This window comes from Emys orbicularis, chromosome 11, assembly GCF_028017835.1.
Source record: "Emys orbicularis isolate rEmyOrb1 chromosome 11, rEmyOrb1.hap1, whole genome shotgun sequence".
In the NCBI taxonomy this organism is placed as follows: Eukaryota; Metazoa; Chordata; order Testudines; family Emydidae; genus Emys; species Emys orbicularis.
Window position 1 is genome coordinate 37,915,891 of NC_088693.1, and position 16,289 is coordinate 37,932,179.

Below are 16,289 nucleotides of genomic sequence, written 5' to 3' on the forward strand. Positions count from 1 at the left end.
TAATAAAAAAAGAAATTAGAGAAAGAAAGATCCAGTGCATAGAAGAGGAATAAGGATGTAAGAAGAAGGAAAGAAGAAAAGCAACACTCAATTTCTTTCTTACACATGTAGGCTGAGCTACATTCACTACACTGGCTCCACCTTCTCTGGTTATATACATTGGATTTTCAAACGTGATTGGCTGCTTCCCTGACTCCACAGCAAAGTTTTCATTCTGTGAAAAAAACCCACAGTATAATATACGGATAACATAGCCAGCACTTTGTAATCTAATCCTTTACCTCAGGGAGAAATACATTTTTATTTTTGTCAAGTTATCTATGAAACTCAGTGTGTAACTTTACCCTGCGTTATTCCACTCAATGACTTGTTAATCGTCTATCAGATCACCACTGAGTACATCACGTTCAAAGCCTGAACACATAAGAATGGCTCATAGTCCATGTCATAGCTAGGCAAAAAAGAACCATTTCAATCATTTACTCCAAATGTGTTACAAAGTGGAAGGACGGCTTTCACAAATCAAGCCATTAAGAGCAAGGAAATGTCAAAGGAAGCATAATCCCAAAACAGGTGTTTCACTGTAGAGACTTCAACGTGACATACAAATTAACCATTGGTATCTGAAATATTAAAGAATGGGATCAATTCACATTACCCTAGTAGGGAGATTGCTATATTTTTCTGCAGAAGAAACACAAGTTTATCTGCTCATTTAAAAACCTATGAATTAAGTTAGAAATAGACAATTTTGCATTCCTGCAGAGCATAATATAAATGGCAGCTACTTCACACATAACTGTGCCAGACCTGAGCAGTGGCTGCAATGCTCTGGGTAGATGTATAAAGATGCTGCCAGAAACAGCGTTTAATGTTTGGTGGACTGAGTGCTGGGCCAGTCCCCTGGGGCAGATTAGAGCAACATGAAGGCCTCTCTAAACGCTCTGGTTTGCCAAGTATTGCTGGGGGATAGGTTTGCCCTGGCCACACCCCTTTTCCCCCAGGTCACAATTCCTTGCCAGCAGCCAGGAGGGCCAGAGTGGACAGCAATCACTATGGCAATTCTCAAGCACCTGAGGACTGCCCCTGCACTGGAGAATTCTCAAGTGACCATAGTGATGCAGAGAATCCAGTCTGAATGGTTTCAAAGGCTTGCAGCATTTTGATATGTGACTTTCTGTTTCAGATTTAGCTAGCCACAACACTATCTGGGTATGTCTTCATTGCAAATTTAACTCAGGGTATTGGCACCTGCATTAGCTGGCTCCAGGGAGAGTGGCTACCCTGAAATAACAGTCGAGCTGCTGTGTCCACACTGGCACTGAGCTCACTTATGTGTATTTCTTTCTGCAACAGTAAGCTGAACCGCTTTATGAGTTCTTTCCCAGTGAATTGTGGGAGAGCTTGTCTGTCCTTTCTGGGAACAGGGAGGGATTGTGGGAAGGCACTGGAGGACTAGCAGTACTTGAGTGGTTCTAATCTGCATTCATGCGACAGAGTGACTGCGTCAGCAGCTAACAGCAGCTAGTTGTATTCTGTGTTGGAGTGTACCAACCCCACACTGGGCCTGCAGGTAAATGAGAGCCTCTGGGCGCAATCAGCCTCCCATCCGCTACACCTGCAGTAAATGTCAAACCTGGAGGGAGAAGTTAAAAGAACTGAATGTGGCTCAGTTAGGGCCTGACCAGGAATGAGAGCAAATCTTTGGCTCTCACTCAATGAGAGAAGCCTGGTTGGAGTTAGGGAGTGGAGTGGGATAGCTAGCAGACAGAGCACCCCTGAAGGAAGTTACATCTGCAGCAGGGAGCCCAAGGGAGCTGTGAAGCAGCGGCAGGAAGTGAGCCTGCCTAGGATTCTGCATGCTAGTGGAGGGGCCCACAGGGAACAATTCATAGTTTTATCGTGTAAGACTCAAAAAACAGTGCTATTTCTCAGACATGGCAATAAGTCAGCCTGGATAAAATCTGACATGTCTCAAAAACTGATAGAAACATCCAGGTTTTGCACAGACTTCCAGCAGCACTGAATTTCACAAGTTTACAATCCGATGCAGAAAGTCGTATTTCCTGTGACTGTTCTGAATATTATGTCTGAAGCCTCAGTTATGTATAATATTACAGGGGACAGGAAGCGGGAACCTTTGTAACTTGCACATTTTTACTTGTTCCACGAGATGCCCAAGTACACAAAGACCTTTGCAGGGAGATCTAGTAATATCTGTAGAATTACAGGACTAAGTGCCCATTCATTCCCTTGATGATATGCTGAAGTATTTCCAGAGTGATTAATTTAATTTCTATCACATAAATCTTGAGAAAAGTATATTATCTCAGAGAACACTCTTTGCTTTCACTTCTTTAGAGTAACCTAATTCAATATTCACTTCTTTGTTTATAGTGCATTTATCATCTCATTGTCTTTCTGTATAAAATTCTTCCATTTGACACACAAAACAGCTACAAAACAAGGGAAAATGTTAAAGATGATTTTGGAATTGAGCCATACCATCTGCATTGCTCTGTCTATAGTAGAATCAGCTCCGAAGCCAGACACACCAATGTCCATACTCACATCCGCTCCAGATCGGAAGGTCACCCCATTGCCATTTTCAGTGGACTTTACAAGACTGCTTAAGCTTCAAAAATAAAAAATCAATTGTTTGGACAGTAACCTTTTAAATCAAATGTTCTGTGTGACTGTTGCTAGGAAACTTGAAACATTCTCTCTATAGGCCAACTCCAGAAGCATTACTTACTCTTCACTTCAGCGAACCTCGCATTGAATAGAATGGCATTTCTGGCCGAATAAGGAGTAAGAACCTCAGGGTTGGTTATATGTAAGATATACTGAGTCATTAAAAAAGAAAAGGTATGCTGACTACAATTTGGTTAGTCTTATTTTCAATTTTGTTTTCCTGACATTCATAAATCCATTGTCTTTTTAAAACATTTTACTATTCAATAGCATAATTCTTATTAAAATCTTAGGGCCAGATTTCCACAGGGCAAAAGCCCAAAGCATACACAAAAATGTCATTACAATTGTATATCTAACTGGAGGATAAAATGTCAGGAATTGTCTGTATACATTAGCTGTCTGTGCAAACAAATAACCATTTAGGTTCCTCATGGGTATTTTCATGTAAATGCCCAATTTGCACATGAAATTGTGATAACTGCAGGTGCAATTTAGGCTTGCAATTGTATGAGCAATGTTAGAAATTGGGTGAGAGGAAGAGTATCAGTTCTAAGTAATATGAACTGTGGCCTTACACATGAGGATATTAACAATGGTCAAAAACAGGACCTTCAGCAACTAAAAGAGAGGCCTTCACTATAGAGTTAACTCAGGTTATCTACACTCGAGTTACTTCTCTCGAGTTAACCTGGCTTGATTGAAAGTACCCACACTGCTAAATAACATTAAAGTTGCTCAGTCCACACTGGCACTGACCTCACTCATGTGTGGCAATCAGGGGCGGCTCTATGTATTTTGCCGCCCCAAGCATGGCTGTGAGGCAGCCTTCAGCGGCATGCCTGCGGGAGGTCCGCTGGTAACGTGGATTCGGCAGCATGCCTGCGGGAGGTCCGCCGGTCCCGCGCCTTCGGCGTACCCACCGCCGAATTGCGGCCGAAGCCGCAGGACCGGTGGACCTCCCGCAGGCATGCCGCCGAATCCGCGTTACCAGCGGACCTCCCGCAGGCATGCCACCGAAGGCAGCCTAACTACTGCCCTCACGGCGACCGGCAGGCCGCCGCCCATGGCTTGCCGCCCCAGGCACGTGCTTGGTGCGCTGGTGCCTGGAGCCGCGCCTGGTGGCAATAAGACTTCTGGGGGCATATCACATGGTTCTTTGCATGTAAGTAAGTTGAGCTGCTCTATGAATTCTTTCCCAATGAACGGTGGGATAGCTTGTCTGTCCTTTCAAGGGGACTGTGGGAAGGTAATGGAGGGCTAGCAGCACTCAAGTGGAGCCAGCCTAAGTCCACGTTGCAGAGTGGTTGTGTTAACAGCTGATGAATTGTGCTACCTTGAGCTTTAGACTATAACCTCTGATGGGCTAGTCATTTCAAGTTAAAAGCACCACCATACTCCAAATAAGGATTTTTGTGTGTGGACTAGATTTAAGTTGGGAGCAACACTCAAGTTATAATTCAAGTACACTTTACAGTGAAGACAAGCCCTATGTGTTGAGCTAAAAGAGAATTCCTTTAGATGTCTGTAGCAGGCTTTTATAGTTGCTGGAACCACCAACAGAAGACATGACCACATGCACTGAGACAGTGCATTGCATAGGGAGAGTCTATTAGGAGGAGCTGAACAACGACAGACTTTAGCGCTAAGCCATACTCATTGAAAAAGATTTTAAAATGAGAACCAGTAGTTAGAGGACTAAGATTTAGAACTCTATTTCAGTGGACCCCATTTTCATGGAAATTGACAATAGTAAAAGACAGGTAAGTGTTTTAAAATTTTCACTTACTCAGTATCTGGTGATGCAATGACCATTTCCATGAAACAGCGCAGAAACAGAATATTACTGTCAGCAACCAACAGTTAGAACTCTAACACTTCCTCTCAGGGCTGGTCTACAACAGTTTTTGCACCCATTTAGCTGTATCAGATCAGAAACTAATATAATTAAGTTAGTGTAATCACCAGGGCCGGCTCCAGGCACCAGCTTACCAAGCAGGTGCTTGGGGCGGCCACTTCAGAGAGGGGCAGCACGTCCAGCTGTTCGGCGGCAATTCGGCGGACGGTCCCTCACTCCTGCTCGGAGCGAAGGAACAGCCGCTGAATTGTTGCCGCAGATCGCGATCGCGGCTTTTTTTGTTGTTGTTTGGCTGCTTGGGGCAGCCAAAACCCTGGAGCCGGCCCTGGTAATCACTAGTGTGGATGCAGTTATAATAGATATAGAAGTGTGTATATGGGGGTTGCTTGTTTTGGCATACCAAGATAAAAACTTTTTTATGAGTATAACTAGGTCCGGGTCCACTTTACAAGTTTCACTGACTTAATTATAATGGTTTGGAACCCACTACAGTTACATTGGTTCAAACACTGTGTGTGTAGACTAGCACCCAGCCACCCACCCACAAATTTGCGCACACACACAAGTTTGATCTGCAGCTGAAAGTGTCATTTCTCACCCATGTACTTCAAGAACCAATTTTAAGTTTGAACGGAAAAAAAGAGTAAATGTTTTAAATAAAATAGATATTTTCAAAGAAATGTTTAAAAACCTGCTTGTGCTCTGAGTCCCTTCTTTTTAGAAGTCTTCATCTCCCTTTTTTCACTTTAAAATATCAAACTTTTTAAAAAAATGATAACAATTCATGAAGTTGAGTTTCACTGGATTGCTGTGCTTCTCTGGTGGCCAGTGATCTGACAGAGGTCTCCTGCCTCACATAAACATAGCATTCCTTGCAGGTGAGTACAACATTACAGAAGAGCTCAGCCTTCTAATGGTTAAAGAGTTCCTGTATCTAACTTGCCTGAGTTGTAGTCTTACAACCTTTGATAAAGTAATTAAAATAAACATATTTAGCCATCCCTCTGAACTGAATACCCAGTCTAATATCCAGTTAAAAAGCATGTTGTATTTATTTATGTGAAAACTAATTGGGGCCCAGAGTAGTGACACAATATGGTAATCTTTGTTGTCAGGTATGACCAGCTTTGTTATTATCTGGAAGCAGAAATCTTTAGGAATTGCCTTTACCCTGCACTTCCCTTGTGTCTGTAGAACAGGGGTTCTCAAACTGTGGGTCGCGAGCTGTCAGCCTTCCCCCCAAGCCCCGCTTTGCCTGCAGCATTTATAATGGTGTTAAATATATTAACAAGTGTTTTTAATTTATAAGGGGGGGTCGCACTCAGAGGCTTGCTATGTGAAAGGGGTCACCAATACAAAAGTTTGAGAACCACTGCTGTAGAACTGGTATATAGTAGACATATCGTATCCTTAAGAAACATTCAGTCACAAATGTAAACAAATGTAAACATCTGATTTACAAATGTAATCAACAACCTGTCTTGTGAAACGTACCTTGGTAGTTTGGGGAGTGCTGGTAAGAGGGAGCCTGTCCGTCTGTAGTTAAAGAACCCTCCAACTGCCAATGCTCCAATTATTATTATTAGAATGACTGTCAGCAACACTGCTACTGCTGCTACCAGAGATAGAAGAGTAAGTAAATATTAAAACAAGCATACCTCAAAAGTTAAAAAGAGCCGTCAGAAGTATAAGGGTGACCTTAAACTGACACGTGACTTAGCTCAGTTACCAAGTTTAACATATACTTGAAGCTTACTTGTTCCAGGAGGCACTCCCTTTGACAATCCTATTTCACAATAATTTCCTGTGTAGCCATAAGAACACCTGTGAATATAAGGGAGCTAGTTTAACCGTCTGTCTTTTATTAAGTCTAGTGGATAAGCTTTATTATTATATTTTGTAATGTTTACCTACAGGCAGTAGAGTTCAACTCACTTCTTAGTAATTACATGTTTCACTGACTGTAAAAATAATATGCCTGTTATCTGCTTAGAAATAGACATACAGGTAATGCTGAGTCAGAAACTAGAGTAATTAAAGTTTGGAGATTTGGTTTCCGTGGAGCATCGGCGGCACCTACTGGCTCATACCTCTTGCATTTACAGGTCTTTCCCCCCTCACCAAATTTGCCTTTATTTTGTAGCTTGTACTAGAGAAATCTTTATGGTTTGCTTTTCCCCCCCCTTTCCAAACCTTTTAGTTTCAAACTACTTATTTGCTAATGTTTTATGGTCATGTGAATTTTTCCTACCATTGCTACAAATATGCTATTATTAATGCATCTAACTGATGCATTAACAGTTAGATCTTCTGTTAATGCATCATTGTAACTACATTTTGAAGAACTGAACCCTAGTGTGATGCTAAACCAGCAAACTCTGACCTACGACCACTACAACATTGACTTACTTGCATTTGGGAAGATCATTTTCATCAATATAGCATGTTCCTCCATACATACACCTACATGCTGGTGGCATTGTTGGAGGGGATTCAAGGGCTGCAGAAATGGAAAGCCATGCATGTGTTAATAAGCCATACTCAGCAAAGCATGTGCTACCATGCAATTTTTTAAGTTTACTTTTAGGGCCAAATTTCAACCAGGCTTGTAATTTTGTGTATGCAATCACCCAAACTGAGTGTGTGCTGACATTTGCAAATTCAAACTCAGATGCAGTTTTTTGAAAATATTGCTCTTAATGCCAGGGACATAGGTTGTTACTATATTTACTGTCCTGCCAAAATACAATTTTTAATCCAGGTAAAACTTCTGTTCTTGCATAATAAGGGGTTATTCAGTAAAAATGGTTCAGTAGCATCAAGAAGGGTGCAGGTTTCAACATTTTCTCTTGCATATACAATGAAGAAATGTAAATGAAAATTGCTGGACACTGCAGTGTATGCTTCTAACACTGCAAAATTATGGACACAGCAAGGTCAGGTCAAGCAAATCTCCTGTCCCTGCCTGCAGGGCTCAAAATTCAGAATGCAACATTATCCTACCTCATCTGTCCCAAACTCCTCTTCAAGCCAGCTGGGAGATTCAGTCCCATAGGGATGGGCATTAAGTGATTTGTCCAGAAATGATGCATTTATTTTTGGAGAGAATGAGGGCAATAGTGGATGGAAACTTGCGTTTAAACAGGAGGAAAGAACCTCTGATGTGCCCCAAGTAGGACAATGACAAAGGGGGAGAAATCCCAAATCCGAGGAGTCTCCATTTATTATCTACATTGTGCTCTGTCAACACAAAGCAGCTCAAGCTCCACATTATTCAGCATTGGAGCCCATTAAATGTCATGCTACTGCTTCAGTCACTCTTCAGGTACCTCCTAAGGCTGCAACATTGTCTGACTTGGACCAGAGACACAACCATATAATATTGGATTGGTAAATTTTTTAAGAGAAACCCACAGAGATTCTGCTGATGTTTTGATATTGAACCTAATGAAGATCTTCAAAAAGAGAGTAAGGTTCTTTAAAGTATAATTTTACTGACCTTAATTCAAATTTCGGGAAATCTACACACTAAAAAGCATGGTACAAATATTATGGAAAAGGTCTGAATCCTCTATGCTTTTATAGTCTATACATGAAAGATGCATTTTGGCTCTCTCTTCCTTACACTTACAACCTAGATATACTAGATGAACCATAACAGTTTTTATGTAGTACAATTTACCTACTTTTCAGTCAGAAGTAGTCCATTCCTGAAACCTTTACTCAAGCAAAACTCTTATTCGTGTCAATGGTAATTTAGCTTATATAGGGATCCCAGATTTGGGGCTAAGGTCTCTGCTTCCAACTAGAGGCCTTAATTTGGGGAAATGATAAAAAACAAACAAAACTATATGACAACTAAATGGTTAAGCCCCACTGTGTAGTTAGGTATTACATAAAAGATTAAAGCAAAGTTCCAAACAGGAACAGAAAATTGAGTCACTGGGCCCAATATTGTAAAATATCTTTTGTTGTACAATTATTTTTTTCCAAAACAAAATCTTGACCTGTTTTTCTTCGTCTCTGGTGAGATTATTTAAAGCAGTTTAATTAAGGGTAACAAATACAGGCACTATGAGCAATAAACAGCAAATCACTGTCATAAATTGTAGCTAAAGCAATTTGCAAGGTTGTTGCTTCAAAGTTCAAAACAAACTTGTGCTAGATACTAATGAGATGCAGCAGTAAACTGAAATATTTCCTTGGCCTGCCTGGAGATGATCCAATACTTAATGCTTAAATAGTATCTTGTGACAATAATAAGTCAAAGTACCATAGAGTATTGAGTAAATGTAAATCAGAGGTGGCACTATCTTTGTGGAATAGCTTGTGAAATTGTCTGTCGCTGACCTGAAAAAAGACTAATGCAATTCATAGCAGACAGATTAACTCTTCTTCTATCTTGCCACTTTCCTATTTGAGGTTGGCAACTTTTATAGCCCTCTTCCAAAACTCATGACTGTACACCTGGCTGTCAGGCAAATTGGTCTCTCTAAGCTCCATTGATATCCAGTCCATGAACTGGGTCTTTGGCCTCCCCTTTCATCATCTTCTGTCCACGATCACTGCAAGGGTTTACCAATGTAACTCTTGGGTCTCTGCTGGGCATGTCCATACCAACATAGACTAGCTCCCTCAACTTGTCTTTAATTAGGGCAACTCTCATTAGGAACTTCTCAATCTCATTTAGCTGCCTATCACAGAGCATCCAGCCATTTAACCATTTTAACATCTTCATTTTCATAGAGCAGAGCATACGGATTTCTTTTCTTGTGGCTGGCAAAGTCTCCATTTCATACATAGGGATGGATCAAATTACAATGCACTCTACCTTTTAACGTTATTAGCAGCTTTTTTTCACAGATAACTGCAGGAAGCAGCTTTGGTACAATGCTGGGCATGACTCAGGAGGGTGCCATTGCCAGCAATCATTGACCTAGGTATTTAAATTCTTTCACTTTTCTAAGCTCTGTCTACAATATCCTTCATGGTGGGTCCTCCTCCCTCTGCTATCATAGCCTCAGTCTTACCAATGTTCATTCTTAATCCTGCAGATGGATTAACTGTAGAGAAGTAGCCTAGATTTAGTGTCACAAGGAACCCTTTGTTATAGTTATTGCCCATCAAGGTGCAAATAAGATTAGGATGTTTGGCTCATCTTTTGTACTTTTTGTCATGATGAGGTGCTATCAACCAAACTAAGCCAGAACCCAGACTCCCTGGGTGCACAAAGAAGAGAACACCTGGAACCTCGGTTAACAGCTAAGTAAAATGGCAACACTCACACTCACAAAGTGCAAGGACTTTTCCTGGGTATTGCCCCCATCTTATCTATTGAGGGTGGAGAGAGGTGGAAGCATGCTCATGGACCCCATACTTCTCTCTATCGCTTTGGGTGGGTGCTCAAGGAAGGCACAGCAACTGTACTTCCCAGGTGCTCCTGATAGCACTGTGTGGTCTGGTGCAATTCTACAATTTAGCACTGAATGCTTATATTTAAAAGGTTTGCATGATAAGCCACACAAATGGTTTATAACAGAATAAAAGAATCTGGTTGCTCATGGCTTAAACTTGTAGCACAGCTGATGCCAATCATATCCGTTAGTCAGGTCAAAATCCTGGATTGACCAAGGCTTTTAGCCCAGTTATGGAGTGTTTGTAGAGCTGGGTGGGAACTGGATTTTCTGCTTCATGCAAAATTCCATGATTCAAATTTGTTCCATTCCAAAACGGAATGAAATAAAACATTCCAGTTACCCACAGAATGAATTTTTTTTAAAAAAGATTTGTTTTGGGTTGATCTAAATGTTTTGATAAAATTGAAATGTTTTGTTCTCATTTTGATCTTTAATAAGATTATACAATATTATATAATTTTTTAAAAATTGAAACAAAAAGCCATTTTGAAACAGAAAATCAAAATGTTCTATTCCGAAAAAGGCCAAAAGAAAATGTTTAGACCTTATCAGAAGGCTCTGTTCTGTTTTTTTCCCCCATAAAACAAAATTTTTCCAAAACTGAAACGTTTCCGTGAAACATTTTCCTTTCAAAAGTTAGCATTTTCCTATGAAGAATGTTCCACTGGAAAATTTCCTACCATCTCTAGTGGGTTAGGTTATACTCCATCTGTATCCATGTTGTAACTTGGTCCCCTGGCTATAGCTGTAATGTACACAGGACCTAACCTAGGCTACAAAGTTTGAATCCACATTTGGAACCTAACTTCCCCAAAGGTCAAGGGTGTATGGGTCTGCAGTTCTGGTTCAACTCATTAGAAACAAATCGCCAGGGGTCTCTGGAGACAGTTGTACACTTGTGAATGGTTTTTATGAACAATGGCCTGTTTCACAGCTGGACCTGAAACCTGGCAAATTTTATAGAGTTGATGTTATCATGTCTATTTTACAAATGAAGAAACTGAGGTACAAAGAAGTTAAGTGACCTGTCCAAGGTAACAGCAAATCAGTGGTATAACTGGCAATATAATTCACATGTCCTGGCTTCAGGGCTTCTGCTTTAACCACTGAAGAACCCTCCTCCCAGTTTGTATTTCTAATTCAAGAATGCTTTATCAGTCATGGAAAAGCTATATACACCTCTACCCCTATATAACGCGACCCGATATAACACAAATTCGTATATAACGCGGTAAAGCAGTGCTCCGGGGGGGGCAGGGCTGCACACTCCGGCAGATCAAAGCAAGTTCGATATAACGCGGTAAGATTTTTTGACTCCCGAGGACAGCGTTATATCGAGGTCGAGGTGTACATTCCCCCTCCAAATCAGAATGACATATTAAAGGAAAATACTACTCAGTCAGTGGTTCTGTTTGCAGTTGGACAATTCACTCTACCTGCATCACACTCTGTGGTGCTGCCTTCTATAAAACGAGCCCCTTGTGGACAAGAGCAAGTGTATCCCCCTGGTCTCAGCAAGCAGAGATGGCTGCAGACATCTTTACAAGGATTAGGCACTGAAATGCAGATATAACAAAGGTTAACTGAAGAAGCATTCTAGCAGCATTTCTGAGACATAAACAGGGGTTTTTCCACCTGTCACCAAAGTAGCTCATGATTGTTACAGTAAAATTCTAAACCAAGTGCTTTTTCTACATGTAAAACAACCAAGATGGCTTATAAATATTGTATTTTATATTAAAATCTTCTGTCTTCTTTTAGATTCATTACAAGGGCTAAATTATAGCTTTCGAACCAAGTGCACAAGGAGGTGAAGGAACAGAACATCTCCACTGTCTGAGCACCACGAAGCATGCCTACTCCAGGTACATCTACACTGCCTGCTTCTTTCCACCAGCTCCCTGTTGCTGGGGCCCTTCCCCCTGCTGCAGTGAAAGACTCCAGCAGCGGGGAAAGGCTTTGGCACAGGAGAGGCAGTGGGAAAACACTCTGCCAGCTCCCCATTGCTGGAGCTTTTCCCTGCTGCCCCCCCCCTTGCCAGAGCCTTTCCTTGCCCCTCTCTCTGCTGCCAGAGTCTTTCACATGTAGCTACACACCGCCATGTGGACACACCTTGCTTTTCACTGTGGCATGTGGCTACATGGACACTACACACCACCATAGTGCCGACGAAGCCTTCTAGGAAGAGCATGCTAGAGTAGTATGAACTGCTCCTGGGCAGCCCTGCCTTTACTTGCCATTGCAGGAGAGTTAAGATAGAGGTGGTCTATACAGGAGGCAGTAATGAGTGGCCTGCACTTTGTGCTTTTGGAGTGCAAATATCAATTATTGTTGCCTCCTGTGTAGAAGCTGTAGGAGGGGGAAAATGGACTCAGCCATAATGTTGTGCTAAATGACTGCAAAAGAGAAATGTACTGTTCTTCTGTGTTTAAACCCTGCTTTATTTTATATGTTCCCCCCTCTCTCTATCTGTCTATAGTTAATACACTTATCAATCCCAGTTCCATATTTATGCTTTCAAAAATACGTACTTCATGTGCTTAGAGATCTGCCGTTTCCCAGGCTATTCCTAAGCTTTTTGAAGGCACTGTTATGGATTTGGGATAGTAGTTTCCAGATAACAGGGAACAGAACATCCAAGACTGGTGATTACCTGACTGATTGTATCTATGCTGATGATAGATACGCACTTGAGTGAGCCAAGGGTTTACAGTCAGCACTTTCACCTTTTCTCCATTTCCAAATTTATCTTCCTTCCAGACTTCACCTCTTTCCTTAGAAATCCAATATAAATGGCCTTCAAAGACATCAAGGCTGTACGGACTGCTGACTTCTCAAAGGAACAAAAAAATCATCAGTTAGCAAAGAATCCCTAGAAGTACTGATGAGCCAACTATTCTTCTTCTTGAATCAAGTATTTTATTCATTAACCACTTGCATTGGTATTGATGGAAATGTCATTGCATGACTGCAAAGAGCAGGCCACTGTACCTGCAAATTGATAACACATGTAAAACAGCAATAATCAATCCAGTTTGTGGCATATTCTGTCTGTTTTGCTCATGCAAGTTAATCGCAGTGGACCTAATTCTCAACCACCTTGCGTAGTCATTTACACGCATGCAAAGTGAATGCAAAACGCTACCAAGTCTGCTTCTTAATAAGGTACCTAATTGGGAGCTGAGTGTTTTTGAAAATCTGGCCCCAGTTGTGAGATCTGAGTACTTAAAAATCTGGCCCTACGTTCACATTAATTTTTTAGACCAGAAATATATACAACATTCATGTAAATTTCCTACCTCCGTGTAATACAGTGGTTCTGTCTGTTCCATCAGGTCTCATGGATTCAATAATATTTTCTTTAGAATCACTCCAGTACAGCCTGTCATTGTTGAGATAATCAATAGAAAGGCCTGTGGGCCAGCCAAGGTCTTCAGAAACCAGCGTTCGCCTTTGCTGTCCGTCCATCCAGGAACATTCAATCTTTGGCTGCCTCCCCCAGTCAGTCCAATACATAAGCCTACAAGAATATAACTAGAATTTAAAATGACTTAGAATTCGATGGTTGGGATTGTTTTCTTCGGCATCATCCAAAACTAAGTCGTAGGATTCATCAAAGAGGCTGTTGTGTAACTCCTGATCTGCAGACTGGGATCAGGAAAAACACACACAGAGTTCAACAGATGAGCAAATTTTTATGCATGAATAAAATGGAAAATAAACGTTAAAGGAGAGTTTCTGCATCTTGGCACTCAGGTGGAGAGGGGGCAGTTGCAGAGGTAATTCTAACAGGGTCATTCAGGAAAAAGGGCTTTCAGCAGTTTTCTTTGGGTGCTATCCTCAGTTCATGTAACTCAACACAGGTCCTTTGGCTTCAATGGATCTACCCCAATTTTCTCCAGCTGAGTGTTTGACCTATGATACGTATCACCCAGAGATGTTAAATATGCCAATGTATTTATACTGTTTCCCATTTAATACATAGTGAAAATTGCAGCAAAGATAAACAGTGCAGAGTGGCAAGCAAGTATGCTGCATTCCTTACTCATACATTGACTTTAAGGGGACAACCTATGGGCTAGACACAACTTTCCCATAGTGCAGCTGAGCAGGGGAGAATGACTCCTCCCACCTCTGTGCATCCATGTTAGGGTTGCCCAGATTACTGCTCTGGCCACAGAAGGGGCTGAGTGCCTGATGCTATCCCCTGTGAGCAAGGGGTTATGGAGGGGATGGGAAGGAATGAGGAGTGGATGGAGATAGGGCTCCACCATCCAGCCCGCCAGCAGAGCTGGTCAAGCACAAAAGAAGTAAGCTACACCCAAAAAGGGTAGAAGTAAATTACTCCCTCTCCCACAGAGGAAGAGAAGAGCTGGGGAGGAATTGTGCTTTGCTGGATCAGCCATTATTTATGTGTCTTGTGTGATGCTGAATACAAAATGGGGACTGGTTAGGCCAAAACAAATAATAAAAAAGGAAAATGATGATGTTTCTTTGGTTCTTGTAGTCTGAATAAATGGAAAGATATCCCCACAGCTTTTCCAGTTTCTTGAGTAATGATAATATGATAGGCAGGAGGAGTTATAGGAAAGACATCTTTAATAGGTATGTTAAGGAGTCGTGTCACATGTTGAGGCTCTACAGTTTGAGACACAACAGTTTGACCTCTGAGCCCCTGTTGTAACACCAAACCAGACCCCTCCTGAAATCTGGCCCTGAAATACATTCCCTTATTTTAAAATTCCCTGCAATCAGTATATGGACAGAAATTTGTATGGACATCAACAGCAACACATAGCCTTAGTCTTTTCAGTTACTGAGCTCTCCTATAGATTATTGTTGTGTTCTTGTTCTATTGTTGTCTTGCTTGCTGCGTGCTATTTCCCAGAACTCCTTGAGGTCCTGAAATGCTTACCCAAGCTTGGGATTCACAACAATAGCTGCTGGTTGATCCAGTAGAGAGGAAATAAGCCACTTCCTGTACCGTCCATCTAGCTTGGCTACCTCTATTCGATTTGTCCCAGCGTCAGTCCAGTAAAGATGCCTGAATTATATTAAACACAAAATGCTGTAAAAGGTTAAGATGTTATATCTGGGGACAGGGCTGAGAAAATCTGCCTATCTTTTAATAAGTTTCTTGTTGTTGTTTTTTACAGCACTCAGTATTCAAATGGGAAAAAAACCCGACACATTAAAAAACATTGGGACCCTGTAAAATCACATTAATTTAATACCAATATAACTAATACAGGGATACTGCACTGGTTGAACGGTAGAACTGCCAATATGCCTCACCACAGTGTCACAGAAACCTCACTGTTGAATTTAGATGCAGCTTGTTGCAGAATTCAGCGGACCTTACCTACAAGGTTAACTAGGTTTCTCTTTGTGCAGAAGTTTCTGCAGCTGGCCTTGTTTCCTGTCAAATAACCTTGATAAAAGTCCTACTGTGAGGTTTTATTGTTACTTTTAGGCACTGCAGGTAACTAATGACAACATTAGTTCACAGATGCCATAGTCTTCTGGGAACAGAAAGCTGATTCATTAAAACTGAAAAAACATTTGAATTAATCTTGTGAGTGCATCTGTTTGGGTTGATGGGGCCACAGCTCCACTCTGTATTTTTGTCTTTTAACAAAAACATTTTCAGAAACAAGGGTTGTTATGAATTTTTAAGTATCATACCTGATATACAAATTTTCTGATCCTATGTGCAGACCAGTGTTTGCTCTTCCTTGATTTTAGCTAATCTTTATTGTAATACCTTTGTTAATCTTCTTAGCTGTCTCAAAGAAGATCATATATTAAACAAAATAATATTTAGCACTTGTAGCATGCCTTCTCTCTGAACCAATGTAGTCTCATCACCACCTTGTGAGCATACAGAAGTATTGTCATTCCTTAGGGCTGTCAATTAATCACAGTTAACTCACGCGATTAACTCAAAAAAATTAATTGTGATTAATCGCACTGTTAAACAATAGATTACCAATTGAAATGTATTAAATATTTTTGGATGTTTTTCTACATTTTCAAATATATTGATTTCAATTACAACACAGAATACAAAGTGTTCAGTGCTCACTTTATATTATTATTTTTATTAAAATATTTGCACTGTAAAAATGGTAAACAAAAGAAATAGTATTTTTCAGTTCACCTCATACAAGTACGGTAGTGCAATCTCTTTATCGTGAAAATGTAATTTACAAATGTAGATTTTTTGTTGTTACATAACTGCACTCAAAAAAACAAAACAACGTAAAACTTTAGAGCCTATAAGTCCACTCAGTCCTACTTCTTGTTCAGCCAATTGCTAA

At 40.8% G+C, this 16,289-nt stretch overlaps 1 protein-coding gene across 1 annotated transcript in view; it reads right to left on the reverse strand.

The window, feature by feature from the left end:
* LRP2 (LDL receptor related protein 2) overlaps positions 1-16,289 on the reverse strand; it is a 174,718-nt gene that overhangs the window by 5,789 nt on the left and 152,640 nt on the right. The window contains exons 69-77 of the mRNA XM_065412898.1: positions 14,885-15,013; positions 13,269-13,489; positions 12,623-12,799; positions 11,406-11,525; positions 6,962-7,052; positions 6,309-6,376; positions 6,047-6,167; positions 2,506-2,635; positions 104-214 (exon numbers count right to left, since the gene is read on the reverse strand). Of these exons, the coding sequence (XP_065268970.1) occupies positions 104-214; positions 2,506-2,635; positions 6,047-6,167; positions 6,309-6,376; positions 6,962-7,052; positions 11,406-11,525; positions 12,623-12,799; positions 13,269-13,489; positions 14,885-15,013 (1,168 nt within the window). The remainder of the gene's footprint in view (positions 1-103; positions 215-2,505; positions 2,636-6,046; positions 6,168-6,308; positions 6,377-6,961; positions 7,053-11,405; positions 11,526-12,622; positions 12,800-13,268; positions 13,490-14,884; positions 15,014-16,289) is intronic.